A 27,957-nucleotide genomic window follows, 5' to 3' on the forward strand; every position below is an offset into this window, starting at 1 on the left:
TGAATGATTTAACTTGAATGAACCTTTTGATTGATAAGCAATCAACATAAAAAAGAGAATCTAAATACAAACAATTACAAATATTGTCTCCTAAGTAGAATGTATGAAAAAATGGTTAATAGAAACACAAACCGTTTCATTTTTTCGATACCAACATTAAACCATTTGTCATGATTTAAGTTATTGATTGTGTTGGGTGGTTTCCACCGATAGTTGTTTGAAGGACCGAAACTGCAGCATAAAACAGCTTTTTTGCCACGTTTTTACCTCCCTGTCCAGACTCCAATTCAAAAAAGCCTGGAATAAGGATACATAATTCTTGCAGCTATGTTTTGTTTACCGTTTCCCCAATTCTTCCCCTATTAGAAGTTATTTTCTCCTTCAATTTTTCACGTCTAATGAATAAGTTTCAATATGTTACTTCTATGTCTATATACCACGTTTGTACATTAAATTCATAATAGACATGGATTACATTTTTCGTTCTTTGCAAAATATTTGTTTTAAACAGCTTTGCTTTTCAAATAGTAGGATTTGATGTAGGCTAATTCACCCAGAAGCCATGTCTTCGCTTGCTTTTTATGATGAGGCTGGCCATGGCACATCAGATTCAATCACAAATGAGCCAAATTACTAATTCCATTCGTTGTATGATGCTGAACTTTGGTGAAAAGAAGGAAAGACGATAAATATATAAAATCGCAATTTTACCAAGGGTTAATGGGAGAGGTGAATTATGTTCTTAAAAATATAAATGACTACCCTCAGAATTTATAATTTGGCTTATCAAAGCATGCCTTACTGAGTCTGGAGAAGTCCTACTCTATGCAGTTGTACCTTGATTGATTGCTCGTTATTGTGTCACTTGGCCAGCTTTGCCTGAGAACCAACTTGTGCCTATTTGACCAAATTTGAGGAGCTAAAGATAAAGTTTAGCCAATGTTTCTCTTTGCATCGTGAGGTTTCATTTTCCGTGGTTTTTCTAATGACTGCGTAATCATCTGCGATATTGAAATTTCTCTTTCTGTGGCTCTTCAGGATACCATTTTCTAAATAAAGGCTGATCTTCTCAGTCTGCAAGGGCAACCAGATCAAGTGTCTCGCTCTAGAGCTAGAACCCCAAATTTAACGCTAGTTTCAGATAGTCCAAATGCAAGTGGCTGAACAATGGGAAAAGAAGACGGGATTACAATTTCCTGTAGAGTTCTACTCTTCAAGGTAATTGATATTGGAGGACCACAAAAAATTAACTATTATGTAATATTTTGTTTGGCATGACTGCAACCAACATCTCAAATTGAAAGTACCTTTTTGAAAGTACCTTGATAACCTTTTTATTTTGCAGTTACAGTTTGAGCTGGTAATGGACAATATAAGGGATGGTTATGTTGAGGATGACTTTGCTGAACCCTGTTGGCTTACGGTAGCGCTGCATGGATGAAAATAGTTCGAACAGTCTGGTTCTTTGCCTAACAAGCTTTTCACTAACCACACCATTGTTATGTAGCCTACTCTAACTAACCCATCTTCATTTTACGATAATGCCCGAGCCACATCACAGTCAATCCGTGCGATAAAAAATAATATCTATTAATAATGTGTTTTCCTCGAGTTAAAAGTTACACTTGCATTATTGAAGCGTAAAAATGAAGTGACCAGATAATAGGCTTGAAAAACGTTTATTAGCACTTTTGGTCCTAAATATTGTGTGCTATTGCTGTGTCTTTGCATGTTTTGCCATATTGATCATACAGATAAGAACACTGCTTTTCCATGCTTGCATATTGTCTACTTTCAGAAAATAACGCCTTATATCTTTACTCAGATTGGTTAAAAACAAAAACACGTTTGAAAAATGAACGTAGCTAAACTCACCGAATAACGAGTGGGATACATTAATGGCACTCTAGGCGTGCTTAATTTTGATTTTATCCAAAAGTTTTGCTATAATGTTGCTCTGGTATCGAAAAAACTAACTTATGACAATCAGGGTTGGCACGGCCATATTCCATAAATTTCGCTTAAAATTCTTTCTTACGTTACTCTTGGATGTATCAAAGTCTGGGGTTACAAACATTGCAATCAAAGTTGTTCGAAATTAGAGTCCTTGGCGTATTTTTAATAAAACCAGACGGTGACTTTCTATAAGATGCTTAATCAAAAAGCTTGCAACTAAACCACCTACTTTTCTTTAAGACTGATTGCGACTGAGCTTCGAATGCGAAAAGTGACTGTTCAAAAGAAAGATCGCTTTTAGTATATTTAATCGCTCTAAGAAAATAATGTCTTTGGATTGGGCTAAATCAAATAAAAGCTGCGTTAACAAATAATGACAAAAAACGATGCTATGCCCCAAAAAAGATAAGGATCACTAATACTAATATACATATATTTCAGTTTCTAAATTTCATTTAAGCACCCAAAGGTTTCCTTAAATTCCTATAGTCAGTTCATACCGTATTCTAGGTTTCAAATTCTTTTTGCTGTACATAATAGAAAAGGCTCAAAGGTTCACTTTCGACCTATGCAATGGCCACTTTACGTATCGGAACCATTGGCACGTAGAGTTGGACTATTATCACCTGACTGAACAACCGTGTAATAAAACCTGTTCTCAACTAATCATTTGAACCCGGCCGCAATAGAGCTAATGATGATAGCCTTCTTTTATAAAATGAACTGCTTCAGTTTTCCTGAATTAATGAGTATCTTATGACTAAAAAAGGAATGTACTGAATAAAGAAATGTCGACTTACAAAATCCAACTACGTTTAAAAAAAAAAAAATTAGAAGAACTAATTGTTCACTAATCTTGCACCTTCTCTGATGTTAACTGAATTCAGTAGGTCAATAAAATAATTTGTTTGATTACACTTGATAAGATTATGTTTGCATCTGATATTGTAGTAGGCTACAGTGTCATTCGTTAATTTGACTTCGTTATGTTGTACAATAAGTAGATAAGCATGGTAGGTGCACGTTAATTTAAGTATACGTTTATTTATAGAGTGATCAGGACCAAACCTGTTCAATCCACCAATCTCTTATGACGTTTTATTTTTAAAGTCCAGGGGTGGCCACTTTATGCCACCTAGTGTATATCTCGGTGGTTCAAGTATGCTGCAGAGTTCTGCCACGCGGGGAAAGATTCCGCCACGCTTTACACAGTTCCGCCACACTTGGAAAGCCTTCACAACGCTTCGGACGTGCCACCTGGTGTAAGAGGTTTCTAAAGGTCGGTGAATCCTCGGTGAAAGTGCTTCATAGCTCTTTCAAGACATATTCTCTCGCAATAAGCCCTATTGTAAAACGACACCTGACAAACTAACCATAACATGCTAAGTCTTTTTTTCTGGACTGCAGTTCGTCTTAAAATCTACTTAGGGGTAATTCTACGTTCTCCCTACTCAAACACCATTTTTGCTGTTTTTGGTTTCAGATGATTGGTTGTTTAATATCAAAAGTGGTAATATATCATTTTTTCAGATTTCCTCCACTCTTTGTCACTTTTACTTAATCGGTTTGGCTTCTACACAGCTCTGTTATTTTTGTTCCTGATATTTTTCACGGCTCCACGCCGCTTTAACCTAGCACCTGATATAGCACCCCCCCCCCTAATCAAATTATTTCCTACATTTTTTTTCTTTTGGCTGGGCTTGCGTCTTAATTTTTTTCGAAAAAAAAAAGTTGGTGTTACTAATTATTAACTTAGTCAATAAAATAATGTAGGTGGCCTGATAGTGGCTCTTTGTGTGTACAGTACCAGTGCGATTATTTCTCTCTAAAACTTTTAAGCTTGGGAAACCGTCAATCATAAGTCAATATATAGAATAAATTGGGACAAGTATCCGTTGATGAACGTCTTTAGGTCAAAGAAGATGTATTCTGTGTGTTTCATTTAATGATAAACTTTAGCTTTTAGAAGTGTCACCTTAAGCAAGGTTTAGGGAGGTTATTGAAATCGAGAAGATATTCAGCGAAATAGCCTTTAGCACTGACACTGGGGATCCTCATTTACTTCATTTAAACGTTGACAGAAATGTTATTAATTTATTCATTGAAATAATGTAGATGGCATGATAGTGTCTTGTTTTATGGATTTAATAAAAGCTCCAAAAAATTTAATGATTGAAAATTTTCCCAAGGAAATAAGGTTTGATTGCTGGGAGTAGTAAATATTTGGCTGCTCCAGTGACTCGAAAAGAAAATGTAACAGATTTTAAGTAACAGATGCTTCATCAGAATTTGTCGTTGTTTTCTTTTTTATAGCTTTCCCGCTTTGGAAAAAATGAGCCCCGTGCTGCTCCTTATTTGTTTGGTTTTAGATGTTAAAAGTTTGAAAAGGAGTGAAGACATGGGAGTCATGAGCTGGAGGACCTTGCGATGGGCTGAATATTTCGCTTGCTCCTTATGAAATCAAGGACAACTACATAAATCATAAGTTTTAATACAAATGTTCTATAATCACATGTGAGCAAAAGCTCACATGGTGCATTTCGTTTTAGTATACTTTGGTGTCACTAGAATAGGCCTCCACCCGAGGAGGAGTGGATGTGTCTTTGAAAAAAAAAATCCTGATCCTCATTGATATTAATGGTGCAAACATAATGTATGGATTCATCGTTCGAAATTTTGAACCAAGCGATATGGTTCAGACCATAAGGTTGTAAAATCTGAAGATAACACATCTTTATCTAGAAATAAGTGTTCCATAGTACGTTTAGCTGGACAATGGCAGTTTTTCTTTTAGAGCTACCCTTGTATGGAATGCTGTGATGATGTCTCTGATTACATGGATATAGACGAAGTGAAACAAGTCATTGTTGGCGTCTGTGCCATGGAGAAGAAAAGCACTTCGAAGCCAATGACTGAAATTCTTCTTCGACTGAATTACTTTGAATATATCAAGGCAATTATTTTCCCGGAGGACGTCATATTAAATGTAAGTTTTTGTTGAAAATCTGTCTACCATACAGAACCTAATTTGTCGATTGTGGCTGTGCCATGGGGGTTGTCCATGGGGTGGTTGTGCAAAGTTTTTTGAGAGAAGAAGGTGGAGACTTGGATATTTTCCAGTAAAATTTTCTTAAAATTGTTTTCAATATATACGCATAAAATGGGTATTATCTATCTTAGGGCATAGAAAAAATTAAGAATATATATATACTTCGTACAGAGAGGAAAAGGGTATAGGTTATGTTATGCTAAAGCCTGGGGACGTGCTTTGTAACATGCTCAGCCGCTGAGTGGGCACATTTATCATAACTAGTTTTAAGTAGAACCTCGTGAACTTATTAACTTTCCAAACTCAGTTATAATAATATTTATGACCCTCTTTAGCCTATTCTTGATAATGAATATGATTAAGAGGAACGTTTTAAAACTCTCCCGTCCTCTAAAACTTTCAGCTTGTACTGTGCTTGGTATTATAAATGCATGTGATCATGATAGTACGCACATTTGCTTTTGTATTTGTAAATTTGCAATTTTAAAGTATTTCTTTTGTCAAAACGCTAAATAAATGATTATAATATTCAAAATATTAAGTTTCGTGTAAAAATTTATGACATTATTTGGGACAAAATTGTCCGATGACAAAAAAAAATAACCGACAAAAACAGAATTACAACCTACCCTTCACTTTACCGACTGATTCTAGTTTTTTTCTTGTCTGTTGTTTATAATCGTCTGGTTTCACCCTGATTTTTCGCATAGAAACTGTGCTTTATCCTTTGAAGTCAGCCGTCAAGCTTGTATCCAAAGCTGTGGTGGACATTTGAACAATATTACGGTCCGAACGTAATTGCAATGTCTAACTTCAAAATAAAGGACTGTTTACTTTGATATGTCGAGTAACTTTATTATTTCAAATTTAAAAACGCTAAATAAAACATTGTAACTTTCCAAATATCAAGTTTTTCTCTAGTACTTAGGATACTAGTTGAGTCAAGGTTGTCATTCAGTGAGGTGGGGGGGGGAGTAGTGGACTTCTTAAGCCCCTACATGGAACGATCCTAAAAAGTTGCCATATTTTATAGCCACGAAGAATAGAATAACCAAATTACTGCACTTCACTTCATCTAGTGATCGTAACTTTTTCCCGCCCGGGGTTTCAAATCGCCTTTGCTTACCCTGATTTTTTTTTCCAGCCTTCTCCCCTTTTGCACTCGCTAAGAGTTGCCACTAAAACAATGACACCCATTGCGGTCTTCATTTACTGCTTTGCCCATAAGCTTAACCTTTTGACGGATGATTCCATTCAGAATTTAAGACAAACTTGCTCTTCCATAGAATTTTCGACCATAAGCCAAAAAGTCTTTGTGGACATAATGATTGTCTGAAAGTAAAATTAGTCACATATTCTGAAGCTTAAAATTTATACAAGTCGTCGTTCCTCTGCCTATCACAACTGCTAGTAATGAGAGATCATTTTCTATACTAAGCCTGATCAAAACTTGTCTTAGATTAACAATGACGATGGAGGCTTAATGATCTGGTGTTAATGTTTCGTGAAAAATCTCAAAGAAACCGTTGGATCTAGATGTTATGGTTAATGTTTTTGGGAAAGAAACCTTGTTGATTCTCAGTGTTAGAGTAGAACCGTAAATTTCTTTCCAACATCAGTTCTATATGTTTTCATTAAGTACTTTTAGAATGTTTCTTACTTTTATTTGTAGACTCTTAGAGTGGCCTGTGCTAGTAAAAATTGCTCTTAAACAGGTCTATGAGCCGGGCACTCTAGAATAGGCCACGGAGGTTAACAAGCCCACCTCCCTTAATTTAGAAATAAATGTCATCACTAGATATGATATCAGCTTATCAAGCGTAGAGTTGTATAATTTGCATGTAAATGTCACGGAAACTGAATTTAGCTGATCCATACGAAACAGAAAGAGCAAAATTGGACTTGGAGTTATTTTTAAATTTATCCGGCTAATTTTCCATCAAATCAGCCGCTGGAAGCATTGTAATGCTGAAATACAAGTGGGAATGTTGATCAGGTAGGCCTACGCTTTCTTAATGAAAGTTTCATGCCCAAACAATGTTACAGTCAGCTGTCAAACCAAAGACAAAACCAAGAATGTATGAATAGCCCGTCTCTTCGTTGATTTTAATGTCGCAGTTGTGCTAGAGAAGTAGACAATTTTGCTGGTTAGAATTTTGTCTAAGAAACCAATGCCTATAGAGTTCGGTACTAGTGTCTTCCCAAATGTTTTCGATAGCACTGAGTCATTATATTTTGACAAATCTTAGCGTAAAAATAGGGAAAAGCCTGCTCCAAGGCCCTATTTTTCCCAATTTCAAAATATTTGCCTTCATTCTTTGATTTGATAAATTTGTTTGTAAAAATTACATTTGAATGCTGAACATAGCCCAATCGGCAATATAACGTACGGAATATTTTTGGTGCTATAGTTGTGCGCAATTCTGTTTATTCAAGCTTGTTTGCAGTGTACCCCAGCATCAGTCTTTGTGCAGATAGAGTATTTTTTTCTTCTTTTTTTTCTCCATTTAAACACATTGAGAAATTATCATAAAATTCAGATGCCATCACGGTTTTCCACAAGAAGAGTGGAGGAGCTTTGTATTTGCCCACCCTCCTCCCCTATAAGTACAACACACAGAAAGTGTAAAACTTGCAACATTTAGGAAGAAAATGTTAATATTTTAGGCAAAGTCTTTTTTGCCATTTAAACTACCTCTTGAAAAATTGATCAGTGGCTTTCCCGCCCCTCCTTTTTCAAAAAATTACTTTTCCTGAAAGAATTTTTTGAATTTTTAATTTTATGCTCTTATGTTAATCCAAGTCTTATGAATGCTAAAACATGGTACTTAAGATTAGAATTTAAAAAAGAAAAAATTGCATCCCTTGAAAATGCACCAAACTCTGTTTGGACGCTTTCATCTTGGTTCGTTTTCTTTTAAAAACTTTATAAAAGATAATACTCTTGTCAGTGTATTCTTGTCAAAGCTTTTTATCTTATGCTTCTTGAGGCCTTTTACGTTATTCTAACGAATTATGTTCCTCTATTCAGCAACCGGTTGAAGACTGGCCATCCTGCGATTGTTTGATATCATTCCATTCAAGAGGTTTCCCCTTGGAGAAGGCACTGGAATATGCAGAGCTTCGGAAACCGTATCTTCTCAACAACCTTGAAATGCAGATTGATATACAAGTATGATTTCATCATTTTTGTAATCTTTTTTTTTTGTGTAGAAACGCGTTAAAACTGAAAAAAAAACATTTTGCCACGTTTCAAAAATGGCTGCTTAGGTATTTAGTTCAGATTGACGCAGTCCAGATGGCCATTTTCTGTCCTGCTTTTATGTTTATTTTAATTGTTTCTTTTTTTAATATTCTCATTATTTTCATGATTTTTAATTATCTTTATTTTCATGCATTAAAAAAGCAAGCAAAGGTTGTCGGACGACAGGCATACAAAAGAAGATAACCCTAGCATATATTCCTTTGTGAGGATTGGAGAATTCTTTCTACTTGTGTACAAACAGAAAAGATCCCCCCCCCCCCTTTATCGAATTTTCTATCCATCTGCATGCACAGAATGTTGTACTATCGATTTTCTATTTAATTTGCAAAGAATATATACTCAATATTTTACTTTTTACCAAATAACTTTTTTTTTCTTAAACTCAGCCGTGACTTGAAAGCGGCTTCTGTCTCAAAAGATGGTAGCCTTCCGTATTTTTAAGTCATATGGCTCTCCTCTCAAAAGAGGGTGCCCTTCCCTTTTTTTGAAGTCATCGGATGATTATCTGTTGCCTAATTTCGGGTTTTTTAATCAGATGTCTATTTCCTCTTAGCTTATGAAACTATTTCAGTTTAATTTTGTACTTCTGTTTAGGGTGTTTGATTTTTTAAAAACATTCAAGAGATCAAGAAGTCAGAACATCGACTATAGCTCAGTGTATTCGCCCTAATCTTACCCATGCTACAATCAGTCTGCTTCTTACCACTTGTGCAATTGTCTGGAAAACGCAATCCGCGCGAGACGCAATCCATGTGAAATTTTTGCTCTACCGTAGAAAAAATAGGTCAAAATAATATCTATTCTCCTGTTTACTAGAAATTTCCACCTTAGTAGATAGTATCTACTAAGAGATACTATCAGTTAAAGCTGCCAGAGGACTCGGGATACTGAGAAAACTGAAGCATACCTTTCTTCTGTCAACCCTGAAGCTCATTTACAGCGCTATTGTAGACCCTTATATTGGGTACGGATGCTCGGTATTAAGCATGGGCACTGTTTCTGTTTTCTGTTTCTGTTCTGTTTTTAAAGTACCTGTTTCTGTTCTGTTCATGCAAAGAAACAGAACAGAAACAGATGACCTGTTTTTTTATTTACCTGTTCTGTTCTGTTTCTGTTTTTATAATAGCTATTTCGTCCTGTTTCTGTTTTTTTCCTACCTGTTTTTCTTCTGTTTCTGATTTTATTTCAGTGATACGAGAATGAGATATTTGAGAATTTTGAACTTGCAAAATGATTTTTAAAACATAATTTGAAATTGTGTAGAAGCGTGGTTACCTCTCATACGATTTCTAGAATTGGAACGTAAGTAAAATGATGGAACTCAGTCTGTCAAGCGTATCAAATAGTGCTGCTTGATTGTTTCAGCTAGGCAGAATTAGGGACTAGGAGTCAGATAATTGTAGGTAGTTGCGTAAGTGTTAGCAGTGGTGAATCCAGGAAGGACCCGGCTCCCTCCTCCAAGATTTTTTCCTGCACCCTCATTCCTTACTTTTTTTTTTTTTCACTCCTTTGTTTAGAATAAATTTGTCAGTTTCATCAATTATTGGTACCTTTGTCACATTGGGTCCCCGCAAGATTTTGCTCATTGGTAGCCTTGTCACATTAGGCCTCACCAAAGATTTTACTTTAGATCCGCCTCTGAATGTTAAGACTGTAAAGGTGCAGTTTAATTCCACTAAAACGACGTATTGCTTACAGTATATTATTCCATCAATTGAGCAGGAAAGTTGCACAGCTACTGTCCAGGAGAAGCAGGATACAAACGAATCACTTATTACTGCGTATCCTGGTTCTAGTGGTAGGACCTCTGTCTCCTACATTACATGGGAAATAATTTGCACCTTTAGCCGCGAGAACTTTAATCTAACTGTTTTTATGGAATTTATGCTGCTAAATAACATAGACCTGCTACGATTACCGTTCTGATTTACATGATAAATACTGATTATTAATTTGTAAAATTCTCTTAAATGCTTAGTCAGAGAGCAATGCAAATATATTTAAGTCTTGTCCAGTAGAAATATAAGTTTTTGCTAGCAAATCTTTATTACATCAACATAACAAGATAGCCAAAAATACTTTTTCTCATGTTACTAAAATCATCTCTAATATCAATAGAAATCCCTTCAAGGAAAAGTCTAGAGTTGAAACTAGCTGATTTTCTGGAAGGGACAAATTCTTATAAAATGCTGATATACTTTTCTCATTCAGTAGGATACCAATCTTCTGGTGAACACAGTATTTTTTACCATACAGCAAAAGAAATTCAAAAAATTAACACTAAGCGGTGAATTATTTTATTTATCAGTCTCATAAATACCAATTATTGACAAGCTAATTCCCGTAAAAATTAATATTGTGCTTCAAATGGTCTAAGTTGGTATGAAACCGTAGTTGGGATATGTCATTTTGCTTTTATAAGCAGACAGATTCTTTGGCTTATTGTGCCAACAAAACAGCTCAGGAGGCAATTGGTCCCTTTCCCCCTAGTTATGCCAGTGAGGTGAAAAAGGTCAGATATTTGGGTGGAGGTGCAATTTTTGAAATAGTAGGCTACTGGAAGGTGCTTCTAATTTTTTGAAAAATCCTAAAATCAACCTTTGTGCTAAGAAAAGCATGATGTCATCTTCTGATGACAACTTGGGTGTTCTAACTAAAACTTTTAAGCTATCTCTCTGGGTATCCCATTTGAAAAAGGAATCACAGAAAGTATCAGGTGCAATTTCTGCAAAGTGTCTCTAAAGGCTAAGGGAGTCTCTACCACGACATTTATATACCATCTTAAAAGGAAGGATATAATTGATGTACACAAAAATAAAGTAGGCGGCTGGTGCAGTAAATAACAAACCCAAACCAACTCAAAAAAAAAATATCAAGTCCGGGTGCTGCCCTAAAGAAAGCTCCCAATATCAAAGCAAGTGACACAGAGGATAATGAATTAGTGAAATATAGACTAAGAAGAGTAGACATACGACCGTTCCTTATTTCTAATCATAGGCTGCGCGATAGCGCTGCCTAAGTAAAGAACGATGTGGGCACAATGTTTTTTTTTTGTTTTTTTTTCAAAACTTCGTATTACAACCCTTGGGGCGAGGGTTTTAAGTTATGCCCTGGGGGCACATCAGAACGATGTTGGCACAATGATCATTTATTATTTTTTACTTTAGAGCAGGGCACTTCATATGAAAAGGGTCGTCGTAAAAACTTCAAAAGGGGCTCATTCGATTGGAAATCGAGAGTTCTAGTGCCCTTTTTAATAGTCGAAAGTGATTTGAGGTCAACTAGCCCCCCCCCCACACCCATCGACCACCCAGACATCCAATAAAAATTTTGAGATAGCCATTTTGTTCAGCGTAGTTGATTTCCAGATATAGAAAATGTGTTTTTGAGGAGGACACTCCCCCACAACCCTCAGGGCAAGGGTTTTAAGTTATGCCCTGGGGGCAGATAAGGTTTTTTTTATAGAAGGCGTTGTCGTAGAAACTGCAAAACAGGCTCATTCTATTGGAAATAAATGGTTATGGGAGAGTGTCCTCCTCAAAACATATTTCCTATCTAGAAATCAACTACGCTGAACAAAATGGCTATCTTAAAATTTTGAGTGCCCTTTTTAATAATCGAAAGTGATTGGAGGGAACTAGCCCCACCCCACGCCCCTCATTCCCCCAAACACATCCAATCAAAATTTTGAGATAGCCCTTTTGTTCAGCGTAGTTGATTTCTAGATAGAAAATATGTTTTTGAGGAGGACACTCTCCCATAACCTTCAGGGCAAGGGACAAAGTTATGCCTTGGGGCGTATAAGTTTTTTATTGAAATCTTTTTCGTAGAAACTTGAAAAAGACTTCTTTTGATTTAAAATTAAAAGGGTTAGTACTCTTTTTAATAGTCGAAAGTGATTTGAGGGCAACTAACCCTCCTCTCAAGCCCACCTTTTCCCCAAACACATCCAATCAAAGATTTTAGATAGCCATGTTATTAAAAATTGTTGAAAGTCTTGGAAAACAGTTCTTTTAGGATGAATACCTCTCCCTCCCCCGTCGCTAGTGCACATATTGTAAATTTTTCACTGGGGGCCTTACAGGTTTTTATGGAAAGCATGGTCTTTCACACTTGAACAGGGGTTATTCAAGCTAAAATTGAAAGGGCTAGTGCCTTTTTTAATAGTTGAAAGTGATTGGATAGCGACTAACGCCCCTCTCACGCCCACTAATTCCCCGAACACATCCACTCAAAAGTGGGAGATAGCCATTTTGTTCACCTTTGTGAAAAGATCAGGGAATCAGGTCTTTTAGGATGATAAACCCCTCACATCCCTCAGGGCAAGGGTTGTAAGTTATGCCCGGGGGGGCATATAAAGTTTTTATTGAAAGCGTTGTCGTAGAAACTCGAAAAGGGCTCATTCAATTGGGAATTGAAAAGGGCTAGTGCCTTTTTTGATAGTTGAAAGTGATTGGATAGTGACTAACGCCCCTCTCACGCCCACCATTTTCCAAAAGACATCCGATTAAAATTTTGAGATATCCATTTTGTTCAACGTAGTTGAACGTTCTGGGAATTAGGTCTTTTAGGATGATAGCCCCCTCACAGCCCTCAGTGCAAGGGTTGTAAGTTATGCCCTGTGGCATATAAGGTTTATATGGAAAGTTGTTGTATAAATCATAGGCAGCGCAATCGTGCTGCCTAAGTAAAGAACGGGGACACTCGAGAACGAGATAAGAGACGGGGACTAAGTAAAGAGGAGGACACTCCCCCATAATTCTCGGGGCAAGAGTTTTAAGTTATGCCCTGGGGGCATATAAGAACGATATTGGCACAATGTATTATTTAATAATTTTTTCCTTTAGAGCAGGCCACTTCGTATCGAAGAAGTTGTCGTAGAAACCTCGGAAAGGGCTCATTCAATTGAAAATTGGAGTGGCTTGTACCCTTTTTAATAGTCGATAGTGATTGAAAGGAGACTGACACCCCTTCCACGCCCACCATTTCCCGAAACAAATCCAATCAAAATTTTGAGATAGCCATTTTGTTAAGCGTAGTAGATTTCCAGGTAGAAATTATATTTTTGAGGAGGACAGTCCCCCAAAGCCCTTAGGGTAGGGATGTTAGTTATGCCCTGGAGGCATATAAGGTTTTTTTTATAGAAGGCGTTGTCGTTGAAACTTCAAAAAAGGCTCATTCGATTGCAAATTCAAAGGACTAGTGCCCTTTTTAGTAGTTGAACGTGATTAGAGGGCAACTAACCCGCCTATCACGCCCACCTTTTCCCCAAACACATCTAATCAAAACTTTGAGATATCCATTTTGTTCAACGTAGTTTTAAGTTCTGGAAATTAGGTCTTTAAGGATGACAACCCCCTTCCCCACAGCCCTTTGGGCAAGGGTTGTAAATTATACCCAGGGGCATATAAGGCTTTTATATAACGCGTTGTCATAGAAACTTCAAAAAGGGCTCATTTTATTGGAAATTGAAATTGCCTTTTTAATAGTTGAAAGTGAGTAAAGAGTAAACTCTTACGCCCACCATTTTCCCAAAAACATTCATTCAAAGTTTAGAGATAGCCATTTTTTTCAGCATAGTTGAAAGTTCTGTAAATTATGTATTTAAGGATGACAAACCCTCCAGAGCCCCAAGGGCAAAGGTTGTAAGTTCTGCCCTGAGGGCATATAAGGTTTTTATAGATAGAGTTTTTGTAAAACTTCAAATGGAGCTCATTCAATTGGAAATTGAGAGGGCTAGTGCCATTTTTAATAGTCGAAAGTGATTGGAGGATAACTAACCCCCCTCTCACGCCCACCATTCCTCCAAACACATCCAATCAACATTTTCAGATAGCCATTTTGTTTAACGTAGTAGAAACTTCTGAAAATTAGGTCTTTGAGAATGACACCCCCCAGCACTCCGGGCAAGGGTTGTAAGTTATTCCCCGGGGGCATATAAGGTTTTTATTGAAAGCGTTGTCGTAGAAACTTCGAAAAGGGCTCATTCGATTGGAAATTGAAAGGGCTAGTGCCATTTTTAATATTCGAAAGTGATTGGAGAGCGACTACCACCTCTCTCTCGCCCAACATTTCCCCAAACACATCCAATCAAAATTTGAGATTGCCATTTTGTTTAACGTAGTCGAAAGTTCTGGAAATTCGGTGTTAGAGGATGACAACCACCCTAACAGACCTTAGGGTAAGGGTTGTAATTTATGCCCTGTGGGCATATACGGTGTTTATAGTAAGCTTTGTCGTTTCCAAAAAGGTTCATTCGATTGGAAACCGAAGGCCTAGTGCCCTTTTTAATATTCGAAAGTGATGGGAAGGCTTCAATTGTTTATTGTGACAGCCGCAGTGGGCACAATGTATTATTTTTTGTTGTTGTTGTTGTTTAGACCAGGGCGCTTCGTATCGAAGGGGTTACCATAGTAGCTTCAAAAAAGGCTCAATCAAGAAAAAGAAGGAAGGGCTGGTGCCCTTTTTATTAGCTGGTTGTGACTTGAGGACCACTAGTCCCCCTTCCACTTCCACCCTCCCCGCCCAACCTCCCATTTGCCCATTATGTTTAAAAACTAAATGTTGCCTTTAGATAAAATCATAATGCAATTTGATAATGCTAATTCCCAATAAGGTATCTCATCAGTATCCCAAGAATAATTGAGGATATTATATTTAAACTTTTGGGACTGATTCTGCACTTAAAATTTAATCGGATCAAAACAGCTTAAGCGTATCCAAGCTATCCAAAAGAGTAAACAGTTTTCTTTGCGAATGGTATCAAGTTTTCTATTTCAGGTCAACTAGAGGAGGTATGAAATCAAATAGTACTATTTGTGTCCAGATTTTTAAAAGTGTGTGTGTTGTTAAAAATTGCTGAAAATTTTTCTCCAGCATACAAATAGCAGGCCAAACTATAAAGTCTTAAAAAACGAAAAGATTTAAAGTACTATTTTCTTTTTCCCTGAAAAGACTATGTCAATATACGAGCAGAAATTAAACGAATTACGAATTAAATTAAACGAATTAAACGAATCTCGTAAAACGAACAGAAATTAATTAAAAAACTTTTTCCACCAAATAAGTTTTTCAAAAAAAGTAAAGAACTCCATTAAATAAAAAATGAGCAAAAAATAAAATCAAAGACTCTACCAAGCGTGAAACTACCACAAATCAGCATTGATAAATAAATGAAACACCACAACGAACAGAAATTAAAATAAATCACCGAGTCAAACTCAAAACGACCAGAAATTAACATTAGTTGGGCACAAAGCCCCTATGCCTTCCCAAGGCCAGAACAAAATTTTCATTTTACTGAAAAAATACAAATGAATGTGCATTGTCAGTTTAATATACATATACTGAGCTGACTGCGTAATTTCATGCTGAAATTTTTTTTTCCAAATGTCTCGAATAACTAGCATGTATTATAAACATAAAAGTATATTTTTGGAATAGGAAAATGGAAGAAAAATAACCATAAAGAAAAAAATGAAAGCAATATTTATGTGCACAGACAATTTTTCGCCCCTATATTAGAAAAACTGCTCTTTTTTGTGGAAAAAATGCTCCAGGAGTACTAAGTTTTCTCAAAAGTGTTACCGCCACAGAAAAGCACTACTCATGGCAAGTGTAGTTTTTTTTTTATCAAAAACAGCTGTTTAAACAGCTGTTTTTGATCAAAAACAGCTGTTTTCTGTTTTTACCAAAAAACAGATCAGAAAAAGAAACAGGTATTCTGTTTTTTGTTGACCTGTTCTGTTTCTGTTCTGTTTTATTCAAGCCCTGTTTATTTTTTTTCTGTTTCTTCAGAAAAACAGAACAGTGTCCATGTTTACTCGGTATGGGCCAGTAATTTCATCGGTAACTATAAAAGGATACAAATCGCTCAGAATAAAGCAATCAGAGTACTCGGAGAGATGTGCCATTGTGAAAGCACTGCCCAATCTTACAAAAATTTGGCATTCTGAATATTGGGCAGCAGCGTGATTATTAGTTTTTTTTTTAAGTAACATTGGGTTTATTTAAAAAAAAAATAAATATATACATCATCGATTCAGTGTTTGTCTATCAGTTATCAGTGTTTGTCTATCAGTGTCTGAATATGTTATCTCCTGAGTACTTTTGGAATGTATTTTCCCGCAATTCTCTCTACCATGAATATTCTACACGAAATGTTGACCATTTGGTCAGTGAGATCCGACATTCAACAAGGTCAAGTTTTGCTTTACGGAACATAGGTGTTTCGGTATGGAATGGTCTCCCGAATAGTATTAGAGCGGCCGATAACTTAGTTTCATTTAAGAAAATGTTAAAGAATTTTTTTGTTGAAAAAGGAGGATAATTTTTGGAGATTGGGGGGGGGGAGGAAGAGGGAAGGGGGGAGGATGGTTAGAGTGCGACAATGTAAATTGTTTTCTTGATTTTTTTTTTTGAAACAATAAGAATTTATTAATGATTATTATTGTTTTTATTTATATTTGATTAAAGGGTGGTTAGAAGATACAGCCACCAATAGGATTTTTTTTTAATCTTAATGTGGTTGTCTAGTTATTTCTATTGTTTGTTGAATGTTGTTTTTTTTTCGTAAAATAAAAATGTCTATGTCTATGTCTAGTATGCAGAAGAATAAAGTCAAAAACTTGTTTGATCCTGCTCTTAATTCTAAACTATAGGCTGGTACTGTTTCTCTGTGGCAAAATAATTCTGTTTTCAGTTTGGCAATTAAAAAACGGAACAGAAATAAAAAGGGTGAAAAAAAGGGAAATTTATTCTCCTTTTTCTGTTTCTTCCCAAAAAACAAAAATGACCTGTTTTAATTTTAAAAATGACTGTCTTAACAGATATTTCTGTTTCTATTTTAGTTTTGTTCGGTTTTGAGAGTAAAGTGAATATTTGCTGATATAGATTAATAAAAAAAAAAGCTAAATATACAGGAAGATTAGACATATAAGAACACCAAATATTCAGAAAGAACACATAAATTGAAAGTTACCGCTTACATACAATCGTACTCCAGGTGACTCAGCAGTTATTCGTGAGCACTGCTTTCGCGTAAGGTACCCAGAAGTGCTAAATGCACTCTAACTGGGTACTGAAGTTGCACGCGCTGAGGAATGCATGAATGCAGTTTCACTTAGCTCCAGGTAAGCATAATATTAGTCACTCAAAAATCACAGCCGATTACAGTTTTTTTTTCCTGATCTTCGTCGTCTGCTCAAGAAGACAGGAACTCTCTGCTCCTATGCCCTGATAATGTTTGCTGCTACGTGGGTATTGCTGAAATTGCTTATATTGTCCGCGTTTTGACGCCTCTTTGTCTAGGTACTGAGCTATCACTATCGCTGCCAAGACCAGGATAATATAATTTCGAGCAACTATCATTCTTCTTCTTCTTCTAATTCACAGCAGGCGGGCTATTCAGTTGGTACTATTTAGCCCTCTTCTTTTTGCTTCACTCTGTGGGCTACAGAGCTACTGTCTTGGTTGTCTCTTATTTATTAGATATTCTCAGATATCTTTTAGTAGATCTTTTGACTCAAGGAGTTCAAATATGAGATGATAGATATCGATTTCTGTGCTCTGTGTGCAGGTATAGTTGGCTAGGCTCTTGGCTGATAGTGAGATTTTTTTGGCGTTTGAAGCATTCTAACAGTTTACAAAGCAAGGTATGTTGTGCAGACGTCAGCATATTACATTCAAATAGGCAATGGTCAATTTTTTCATTATTCATATTACAATGCCTGCAAAGAGGGGACAGGGGAATTGAACCACTTGAATTAGAAAACTTATATGAGAATGCAAGAAAATTTAGTCCATTTGTTCCAGAACGAATTCTATGATAAATTTTAGAAAGATACTTATTGGGAAAGGGGGAAAGGATAGGATTAATCTTATTAAAATTAATATCTGATAGCCTCCATCGGTAAATATCTCTAATCGGGATTGGTCTCCCACTTGGCTAGTCAATATAGCATTTTTTGCTATTTCATCAACCTGATGATTACCACTTATGCCAGAGTGGCTAGGAATATACTGAAAATAAGTTTTTATGCCACTTGAAGCAAGATTATCAATAATACCGAGACAATGATAAGTGTCAATGTCCAACTTATACTGAGGAGCTGAGGCCAGCAACTCAAGGCTTGATAGAGAGTCGGAATATATGATAATATTATTTGAATTTGCAATCAAAGGTTGATTTCCCTTAAGGTGTTCTAATGCCATGATTATGGCATTTAACTCAGCAGACATTATAGATAAATTATTAAATAATCTCTCGGCCATTGCAATTTTCAGGTGAGGGAGGAAAGCACCACTTGCAACCTTCTCATTCATTTTTGACCCATCAACAAATATTTGGAAGTGATTTTTATAGGTAATTGTATTAAGTTCTGCAAATTTTTTTCTGGACAAAAGCAATGGGGGTTAAATCTTTATTCCACTTTGAGAATTCATTATTTATTATGGGACTTGACCAATTCCATGGGGGGAGGGATCGGGGGAAAGTGGGTGCAATAGACTTTGCTGGTATGGGGAACTTCTTCTGAATATTGGCATACTCATCTGCAATGCCTCTATACATGGCTGGATTTCGTAACCAATTATGTAGGGTGTGTGAGCTATTTGATTCAATTTTTTTAAGATGTTTTGTCAAGAGAAACCTACGTCTCTCCCTGATTGTTGTTAATCCATTCTCCATAAGCAGAAACTTGGTGCTTGTGGGTTTCCTAAGACCAAATATGAGACGTATTATATCATTTTGTGTTGTTTCAATTTTTTGCATCTGGGTCTTTGCACATGCACCATAGACGATGAGCCCATAGTCAATATGTGGTCTTAAATGTGATTTATAAAACTGGATAAAGGTTTTCTCCTTACAGCCCCAGGGTGTGGAAAAATTCTTTTTAGTATATTTGTTTTTCTATAGCATTTTTTTATTGTGTTTGAAATGTGGAGGTGGAAATTAAGTTTTTGGTCAAGCATGAGACCTAGGTAATTAATATGATTATCTTCTGGAATAGTTGTGTTATTTAGAGTTAGTTTTGCATTAACATGGTTTCGCTTCCGGTGAAATTGGATTATTTTTGACTTGGTGGGTGCAATGGGTAAATCTGAATGTTGAGAGAATTTTTCAAACTGGAAAAGTGACTTTTGCAGATTTGACTTTGCTATCTGAAAGGTGATGCCAGATGACCATAGCACCAGATCATCAGCATATTGTAGATTCGTGTGGGGTAGGTTCATGTCCCAGAGATATAGGGCAAATAGGAGGCAACTGAGGACTGCTCCCTGAGGTAGGCCTTTGGTTATTGTCTTTTGCGATGAAGAGGCTGAACCAACACAAACGATGAACCTTCGCACTTCTATGAAGGATTTAATAAAAGATACTAGCTTAGGGGCTACTCCAAGGTTCTCAAGTTTGTTTAAAAGGATTTGGTGGTTCACATTGTCATATGCCCCTTCAAAATCTAGGAAAGCTACAACTAGGACATTATTTTTTGAGAAAGATTCATTTATTGCATTTGTTAAGAAAATGAAAGCATCTGTTGAGGAGTGGTGTTTCCTGAATCCAGTTTGAGTGTGACTGATCATATTATTTTTTTCAACAAACCGGAGGAGTCTGTGATAGATGATTTTCTCCATTATTTTTCCCATCATAGGAGTAATCATTATGGGCCTATAAGACTCAGGGTTATCTTTTGGTTTATTTTTCTTTAGGATTGGTAGGAGAGACGAACATTTCCATATATTGGGGAACCTAGAAGATGTCCAAGCGTGATTATAACAATTTAGCAGTTCTTGTTTGTATGAAGGTGTGAGATTCTTTATCCATGTGGGGTGTATATTGTCATAGCTGACGCTAGTTTTGGTCCTAATATGATGAATTGCATTATTCAATTCCTGGATTTAAAATGGATTAGTTATGTACTTGGATCCTGGGCGTGGTTGGTAACTTGGGCTCATAGGAATTGTGGACAGTTTGCTTTGATTATTTGATGTTAGCTTATTAACAAAAAGAGTTGCAAATAGGTTAGGTTTTCCATTATCATTGTCATAATGGGTATTAATTTGTATAAGCTCATTCAGGAGTGGGTTGGGGGAAGTCTTTTTCCCATAGATGTGGCTTATGACTTTATGTATAATTGGCTCATGCGTTTCTCTGGAGAGATTATTTGTAAAACTATTCCAGTAATTATATTTAGCATCTATTATAATCCTTTTTAGATTAGATTCCACTTGTAATTTTTTTAAATATGTACTAGGTTATGGTTTTTTTTTATGAATTCTGTCCTAGCTGCCTTTTTTATTCTCCATTTATTTAGGTACTCATTTGTCCACCATGCTTTAGGAATTTGTTTAGGGAGTGTTTTCTTAGGTGTTGTCCTGGGGATAGCATGATTAGCTGTATTTATTAGTAAAGATGTCAAGGCTTCAGCATGTGTGTCAACTGTTGTCTTAGAAATGCATGAACTTTGGGTGAAACTTGTAATTTCATCATTTAGCTTACTTTGGAACATGGACCAATTTGCTTTAGTCTTGATATATTTGGAGGTATGAGATAAAGTTTCAGCAGGTTCATTTAGAGAGCAAACTATAGCAAAGTGGTCAGTACATAGACTATCAATTTTATTTATGTAAATTTTGTTCAAAAAATTTAATGACACAATTTGTAGGTCAATTGTGGAGAATCTGCCACTTTTGGGGTTGAAATATGTATTCAGGTTTGGAGGGGTAGCAACAGCTAATTCATTATTATTTGAAGTAATATGCTCAATGAATTTACCAGCTTTATTTGCTGGTTTATTCCCCCACAAAAGGCTGTGGGTATTGAAATCTCCACAAATAATGATATTTATTAACATATTAGAATTATTTATATAATTAAAGAAATCCTTGGCATCTGTAGTTTGGCCATTAGGGTTATAAAAGCTTATTATGTAGGTTTTTAAATTATTCAGCCAAACACTGATACCAATTACATCAACATCATTTGCAAAATCTGGAAAATTGATGCCAAAAAAGTTTATATTATTTTTAACTAATAAAGCAACCCCGCCTCCTTTTCTCTCTGAAGATCTATCCTTTCTGAGGATAGTATATCTCAGAGACTAAATTTGTTGATTTTGGGTTAAATGAGTTTCCTGGAGGCAAGCAAATATTAATGGAATTATACTTCATAAAAGATATTAGTTCATTTAGCTTATTTTCTGTGAGTGATCTTACATTCCATTGGAATATTGATATATGTTGTGTTGTTGATTTATTCTTCATGTGACTGTGTATCAATGTTCAGCTTTGTTAAAAGTAAAGCAAGATCTTTTTTTGCTTGAATGAGCATATCATCTGGGATGTAGATTTTTGCCAATTCTGCAATGATTTTTGTTTTCTGTAGTTGATGTATGTTCGTGGCCTGAACTGCATTACAGTTTAGAATGAATAAGCATATATTTGGGGATTGCATTTTTGGTTGTGCATCCTGTTTGTCGGTTAGGGGATTGATTCCTGGTAGTGTTTCTGGTTTGTTTCTTCTTGGGAAGGGGGGCAGGCGGACCTCATCTCACTGGACAAGGAAGCTTGTTGGCTTGGTGATTCCTTCTGATAGGGATTTGAGCTAGGGGGCTTAGAAGATGGTGTTTTATATGGGGTGCTTGATGCATTGGGGGCGTTTGACTTGGGGGTTTTGGTTGGTTTCATTACAAGCTTTATTTGGTATTTTTGGGCAGCATTTGCTTCCATTGCTGCAAAGGGGTATGGGATGGCCTTCTCTGTTGATATTTGGAGTGTTAGAGCTCTTTTCTTGTATGCAGGGCATAATGATTTATTTGTAGATTCATGTGGGCTTTTGCAATTGATGCATATAGGCTGAGTGTTGTTGCAAGTTGTCAGCTCTTTAGGGTGGAAAGCTTTACAATTACTACACTGTTGGAAAATTTCATTGCATTTATTTGTCGTTTGTCCTAGTTTGAGATACTTCTGGCATTAGATAGGCTTAGGTTTGTACTCTTTGTATGGTTTGATTAGCCCAAGTAGAAATAACTTTTCCGTGCTACTATTGTTTTCATTCAGTGTGAAGAAGAAACATCTACTCGTTTTTAGGCCATTAAAGTTAGGTTTGCCAAGTTGGGTAATATCCTCAACTGGGATTGTGATTCCAGCCCTATCTGAGAGTCCTTCTTTTAACTCCTGAGTGGATATTTCTGGGGCGCCATAATAAACTACTACTTTTGTAGGGAATTTTTTTGGGTTCCAATTAGATGCAATAATAGTTGTATTCAGAAGGTATCCTAGGTTAATTAATGTATATGCTGATTTCTGATCTTCTACAGCTATTATAAGAGATCCATCACAGTTAATATTAAGAGAGAACATTGATTTTATCAATTTAAAAATTGCAACTCTTATTGCAGTGATCATTTTTATTTCAAAGGGGGTAGTAGGAGTAATTTTAATGTAAATTCCTAAGTTTTTGGCGGGAGGATATTGGGCAGGGAGAGGGGAAATGCTTTTGATTGGGGAGATTTTTTTCCTTTTTTTTAGAGCTTCTAGAGAAGACCTCTTGAAACCCATTATCATCATTTATGGTTACATTAGCCCCTAAACTTATCATTGTCCTATTCTCTGAATTGGAGCTATCATTTGAACTTTGAGAAGGTGTGCTTGACCAGCCAAGATGGGTATTTTTTCACTATGGCACTTTCACTGGAATTTGATTTGGGGTCTGGTGGGACTTTTTTTTGGAGGACTTCTAAACATTGCCTATTGGAAAAGCTTTAAATAAAAAAAAAAAACTAAAACAAGAAGGGAAAATAGAATGATATCAAACCGTCTGCACTATACTATAGGGAGGAGAAACACCACAGTATAGCCCTGAGTATGAGTTGAGCAGGATTGGTTTGGTACAACTGATCATCATCTTTGCAGTAGTTGGTTTAATCAGTTTCTTCGGGGAGCTGTTTACTTATTTAGACTAACCAAACGGTGGAAATCCAATTAGAGTGCTTTAGTTTATTTGATGATAAGACTGTTTTAATGTTGGATTAATTTTCGCCGTGGCAAATCTTTTCTTCAGATAATGTAAAGACTGCAGCATTAGCTAGATGGCTAGTATCGAAAATCCAATAAAAGTCGCCAGGATGTGCTACGATTCTATTCGCAATCAAAACATGAAAAATGAAGAAAATTAGTTTAAGAAAAATAAAAGCAGCATAAATGGTAAAAAGAAATGAGCGGAAGCACAAACGGTACTGAAAAAACGGCTATCTGTTTTTGCTTTTGAGTTTTCTTTGAAAAATTAAACAGAACATAAAACTGCAGGGAAAAGCAGAAACAGAAACGGTACCGACCACTTACTTAAACCTTTTTTAACAGTTGGCTTACTTTGCCTTTTGTCTTGCTCAGAATTGCTGTATGTGTCGTAAACCCTTTACACCGTCCAGCAGCTGCATAAATATCTTTGCCGATGTACAAACTAGAGCTTAGCTTGCAAATGTATTAGGGAATGTAGAATTTAAGGCTATGTCGGGGTATTGATGGTTTGGAGATGTCAGAGAATGTTCATGATCAACTTCAATCCTTGCCGTCCTAATCATCAAAGATTAGGACATTCTTGTCCTAACACTTCATGTTAGGATAAAGAAATACTACAAATAAGTTTCAAAGTCTATTAAGTTTTATACCCTCTTAGGAGGATTGTATTAAATGTGACAGTGATTTTATTTATCCTGGAACACTAAATCTTCCAGGATAAATGTAAATCAATATCTCTGTATTATTCTAGCATTCCCTATACCAAAAGACGGCAGACTTTTTAAAGAATAAGATATTTTACTAATACCCGTGGTTCCATGAATGCAGCAAAAACTTACCTATGGGTAACCTGGTAGTGCTGAGCCAATATGTCTCAACCACAAATATTCCTTATCTCTAAAAAAGGTTTTATCCAAGCCAATCAACTTTGATTGACTTATTCAGTATTTTGAATAATTATTCTTATTATCGATCTAATAATTAGTTCTTTGCTTCAGTTTGCTTGCTACATCCTTGCAAGATAGAACTGTGACGTTTTTCTTCACCCTTCCCTCTCAGAAGTTTGAAGAAAATTTCATGTGCCTTTATCCTTTAGTAATAAAATAACCAATTTTCAGTTATAAACGCTAATTAATTAATTTGATAGAATTTATATACTACACATTTGTTTATGGCGTGTATTAATACGCTATTGTTGAATGCTAAATTAAACTTTCTTATGAATCTATGGTCGGAACAGAGGCGGTAAGCCGTCTTGAGCGTCTGATTATGCTTTTAGGGCTGTGTTCTGTTTTTTTGGCCTTGGATTTATTCCATTTTGTCTCGGGTGAAGTAAAGTAATTCTCCTGTTAGTTGGAGAAAAAAATATTACCTTTGCCTTAAACTGTAAGGTAGTAGTACTTTATATAAATACCAGAAACCGCTAAGCTTATATGCAATCGTTTTCCAAGCTTTATTTTGTTAATTTTGTTTTATTTTCATTTATTTTTAGAATCGTTGTCGAGTCTACTCAATCTTAGAAAACGAAGGTATAGAATTGCCCCGATATGCCATCTGCAATCGAGAATCTCCTAATCCTGAAGAACATGACCAACTTGAAGAGTTTGATGATTATATAGAAATCAATGGGGTTGTGTTTAATAAGCCCTTTGTTGAAAAGCCTATTTCTGCAGAAGATCATAATATCTATATTTATTATCCTACATCTGCTGGAGGAGGCTGTCAAAAGCTATTTCGTAAAGTACGGTAGTTTCTTTTTATTTTACGTTTTGTCTGTATCACATCTGTTTATAAAATAGGGTTTATTTTTATAAAAACACATGTTGTTTTTGTTTTTGTTCATGTTTTTTTTTTTTTTGGGGGGGGGGGTAAACACCTGTTTATACAAGTTTTAAGGGTGAGATGGGGTGTCCTTGATTCTAAGGTCGTTCTTGTACTAAAGAAGGAGCCTGACGTGTATTAATTTAGATGGTTAAAAGCTGGTCTGAAAAGCTTGTATCAACATTAATTTGTTCACAGCTCTTGCCTCATCAGGTTTAAAGCTCAAGTTCAAATTTTTATTCTGAATGTTCACGAATATTACTACTACTAGCAACTCACTGCAGCACCAAGCCCTGACGCCAACACAGCTGCGCACGTTCCTCCTCTTTCTCAATCTATTCATAACATCCCTCTTTACATCCTCCATAGAAGTTCCCATTTCCCTTAAATTTTTTCTTACGACATCCTCCCACCCCATTCGGGGATGACCTACTGTCTGTTTGGCCGTACTGAAGCGACGCAAATCCTCTTTTGGTTTGAGTTAAGGTTTGAGGAGGCAAGCCAAATTTAGCGGTGTCTCCCTTGGGGCTTCTTGCATCGGGTAAGAGACCAAATTTGCTGTTGTCCAAATAATAGTGCTGCTTGATTATATATTAAATTGAAGCCTTCACTCTAATGACAAAAACAAAAAAAAGAAGAAAATCTATTGACAGTTAAGAATTCGAGAAGAGGTCAGTTATTGGGGTCTGCTAAGATGCCAAAAGTGACACAAAAAAGAATATTACGTTTGTCATCATCAAGTAATGGTTTAGCGGCTGAACGATTTGGTTCCTGAATAATATTTATGAGTATATTGAAAGTAATAAAAAACGGCTTAGGAAATGAAGGAGAAGTACACATCCATATAATTGGGTAGTACGGAACATACAACCGAATGAAACAGGGAAAGAGGATTATCAGAATTGGCCCAGGAAAAATATGTTTGAGCTTTCTAAGACAATTAAGGTTTCTGTACACCTTCATTTTAATCAATATGGTGCTTAAAAGTTAATTTTTCATCAAGAAGGATGCTTAGAAAACAGAGATGGCCATACTTTTCTCCACTAACAGAGTCTTTGGAGAGATGAATTTGAAATAGTCGAGGACAAATGTAAGATATAAACAGACTTCTTAGAAAACTAGAATGAGAAATATTTAGGGTAAGACAGTTAGCATCAAAACAAACGAAAACTCTTCAAGAGGTCCAATAATTTGTACGAACCTCTGTCTACCTTCTCCCAGAAGTAAGAGGGTTGCTAATATTAGTAAAAACAGCGAGAAAATTTAACAAGGGCAGTTTGATTATAGGCACAATATAATGTACTTGGACAATAGGCTTCTTTCTTTTCGACTTAGTTTAATCCATTTCACAATCCTTTTCTCATTTATCCAAAAGTTGTTTTGTTTTTCTCTGCCTTTGGATTGACCATATTAAAAATAAAAAGACTCATATAACATAAAAATCTGAATAATCCGCGTAGTTTCGCAATACAATTGATAGCCTTATTCGGTAAGGATATTAGAATAAAAAAAAAGAAAAAAAAAGAAAAATGAAAGGTGCTGTTGAAATAAAAAAACTGAAAACCAAAGTTTTAGCACTGTTTTGTTCTTTTTTAGATTGGGAGCAGGAGCAGTGTTTATTCTGGGGAAGCTCGTGTACGACGCCATGGTTCTTATATCTATGAAGATTTCATGCCAACAGACGGCACTGATGTTAAGGTATAGTTTCTTCTTTTATGCCAAGTTTTAGGCTTAATAACCGCTGCTCGTCATATAATTACATCTTAAAATATATGATACTCATTGTCCGTGTGGAATGGAATAAAGTTAAAAACAAAAACAAGCTAAACATAAGCAAACCAAACAAAATCAACCAAATAAAATCTGAATACGGTAAATATATTCTATAGCTAATTAGATGCTGGCCGCAATACTAAAAGGGTACATAAGATAGCGTCTGCTTCAGGTAAACTTTGTTAATGTGACCTTAAAATCGAGTGATAAGAGTGGAGAACTGTCAAGAATTGTAAGTTTTTAACTCCAGTTTGGTAGTGACATGACGAAACATAAAGCATCATAAGCATATGACGAAAATGAAGAAATCACTGATTTCTTCATTTCTTCAGTTAAAAATTAATTATGATTATCTGGTAAAAACTCTATTTCTAAACCATAGCAATTTCCTATTGTTTTATCGAAATCCTATGCTTCAAAAAATCATATGCCTGAAGGCCATTGATGATTATGGGAATTGAGGGATTATGGGAATTAACTGTTAAAAAACTCAATTTTGTCATTTGTATTCAAAAGTGAGAATGTCAATTTAATTTTTGAAATTTTTGTTGGGAAGGGAGATATCCCTACCACACTCTGGTACGGCTTTGCAACGGGGTATTCTCTAGATTTTTTTTTCTTAGCGTCCCGCGTTTTGGACCGTTTGAACATTTTGGACCAAAAATAATGACAGATAATGAATTAACATTAGTGATAATCGATTCTCAAATTTGTCTTTAATAAAGGTTGATTTCTATATTATGCGCCGTGTAGAATTCTACCAAGTTAATATTTTTTTTGTGTGTATTCTTGTGGTTAATAGCCATTGAGAATTAGTTTTTTCATTGATCTTTAATTCCAAATAAAAAAATAATGTCTGAACAAGTTGAAACTAGCTCAACTCACACGGTTGTAAAATACTAGAACGAGACGGTTTTGCTTGTTTCTGACCCTTCAAATATTTAGTGATAGTAATAATTTAATAATAGCGAAGTATACAGGTATAAAAAAGATTGTTTGAATAACACAAAGAAAAGTCGAAGTATACAGGTATAAAGAGGATTGTTTGAGTAACACAAAGAAAAGAAACACATAGAAA

The 27,957-nt window shown here is 35.7% G+C and overlaps 1 protein-coding gene across 5 annotated transcripts in view; it reads left to right on the plus strand.

Moving 5' to 3' along the window:
• The window catches only part of LOC148939966 (inositol hexakisphosphate and diphosphoinositol-pentakisphosphate kinase-like), a 221,663-nt gene that overhangs the window by 50,754 nt on the left and 142,952 nt on the right, over positions 1–27,957 (plus strand). For 3 of the 5 annotated variants that reach the window (XM_089106209.1, XM_089106211.1, XM_089106210.1), the window contains exons 2-6: positions 1,346–1,423; positions 4,751–4,942; positions 8,037–8,177; positions 24,778–25,026; positions 26,703–26,804. In XM_089106209.1, the coding sequence (XP_088962335.1) occupies positions 1,346–1,423; positions 4,751–4,942; positions 8,037–8,177; positions 24,778–25,026; positions 26,703–26,804 (762 nt within the window). The remainder of the gene's footprint in view (positions 1–1,345; positions 1,424–4,750; positions 4,943–8,036; positions 8,178–24,777; positions 25,027–26,702; positions 26,805–27,957) is intronic. The other 2 variants (XM_089106213.1, XM_089106212.1) reach the window with 1 other exon arrangement.

Source organism: Artemia sp. Qi Xiang Cuo, chromosome 20 (genome assembly GCF_049724085.1).
Source record: "Artemia sp. Qi Xiang Cuo chromosome 20, ASM4972408v1, whole genome shotgun sequence".
Classification (NCBI taxonomy): Eukaryota; Metazoa; Arthropoda; class Branchiopoda; order Anostraca; family Artemiidae; genus Artemia; species Artemia sp. Qi Xiang Cuo.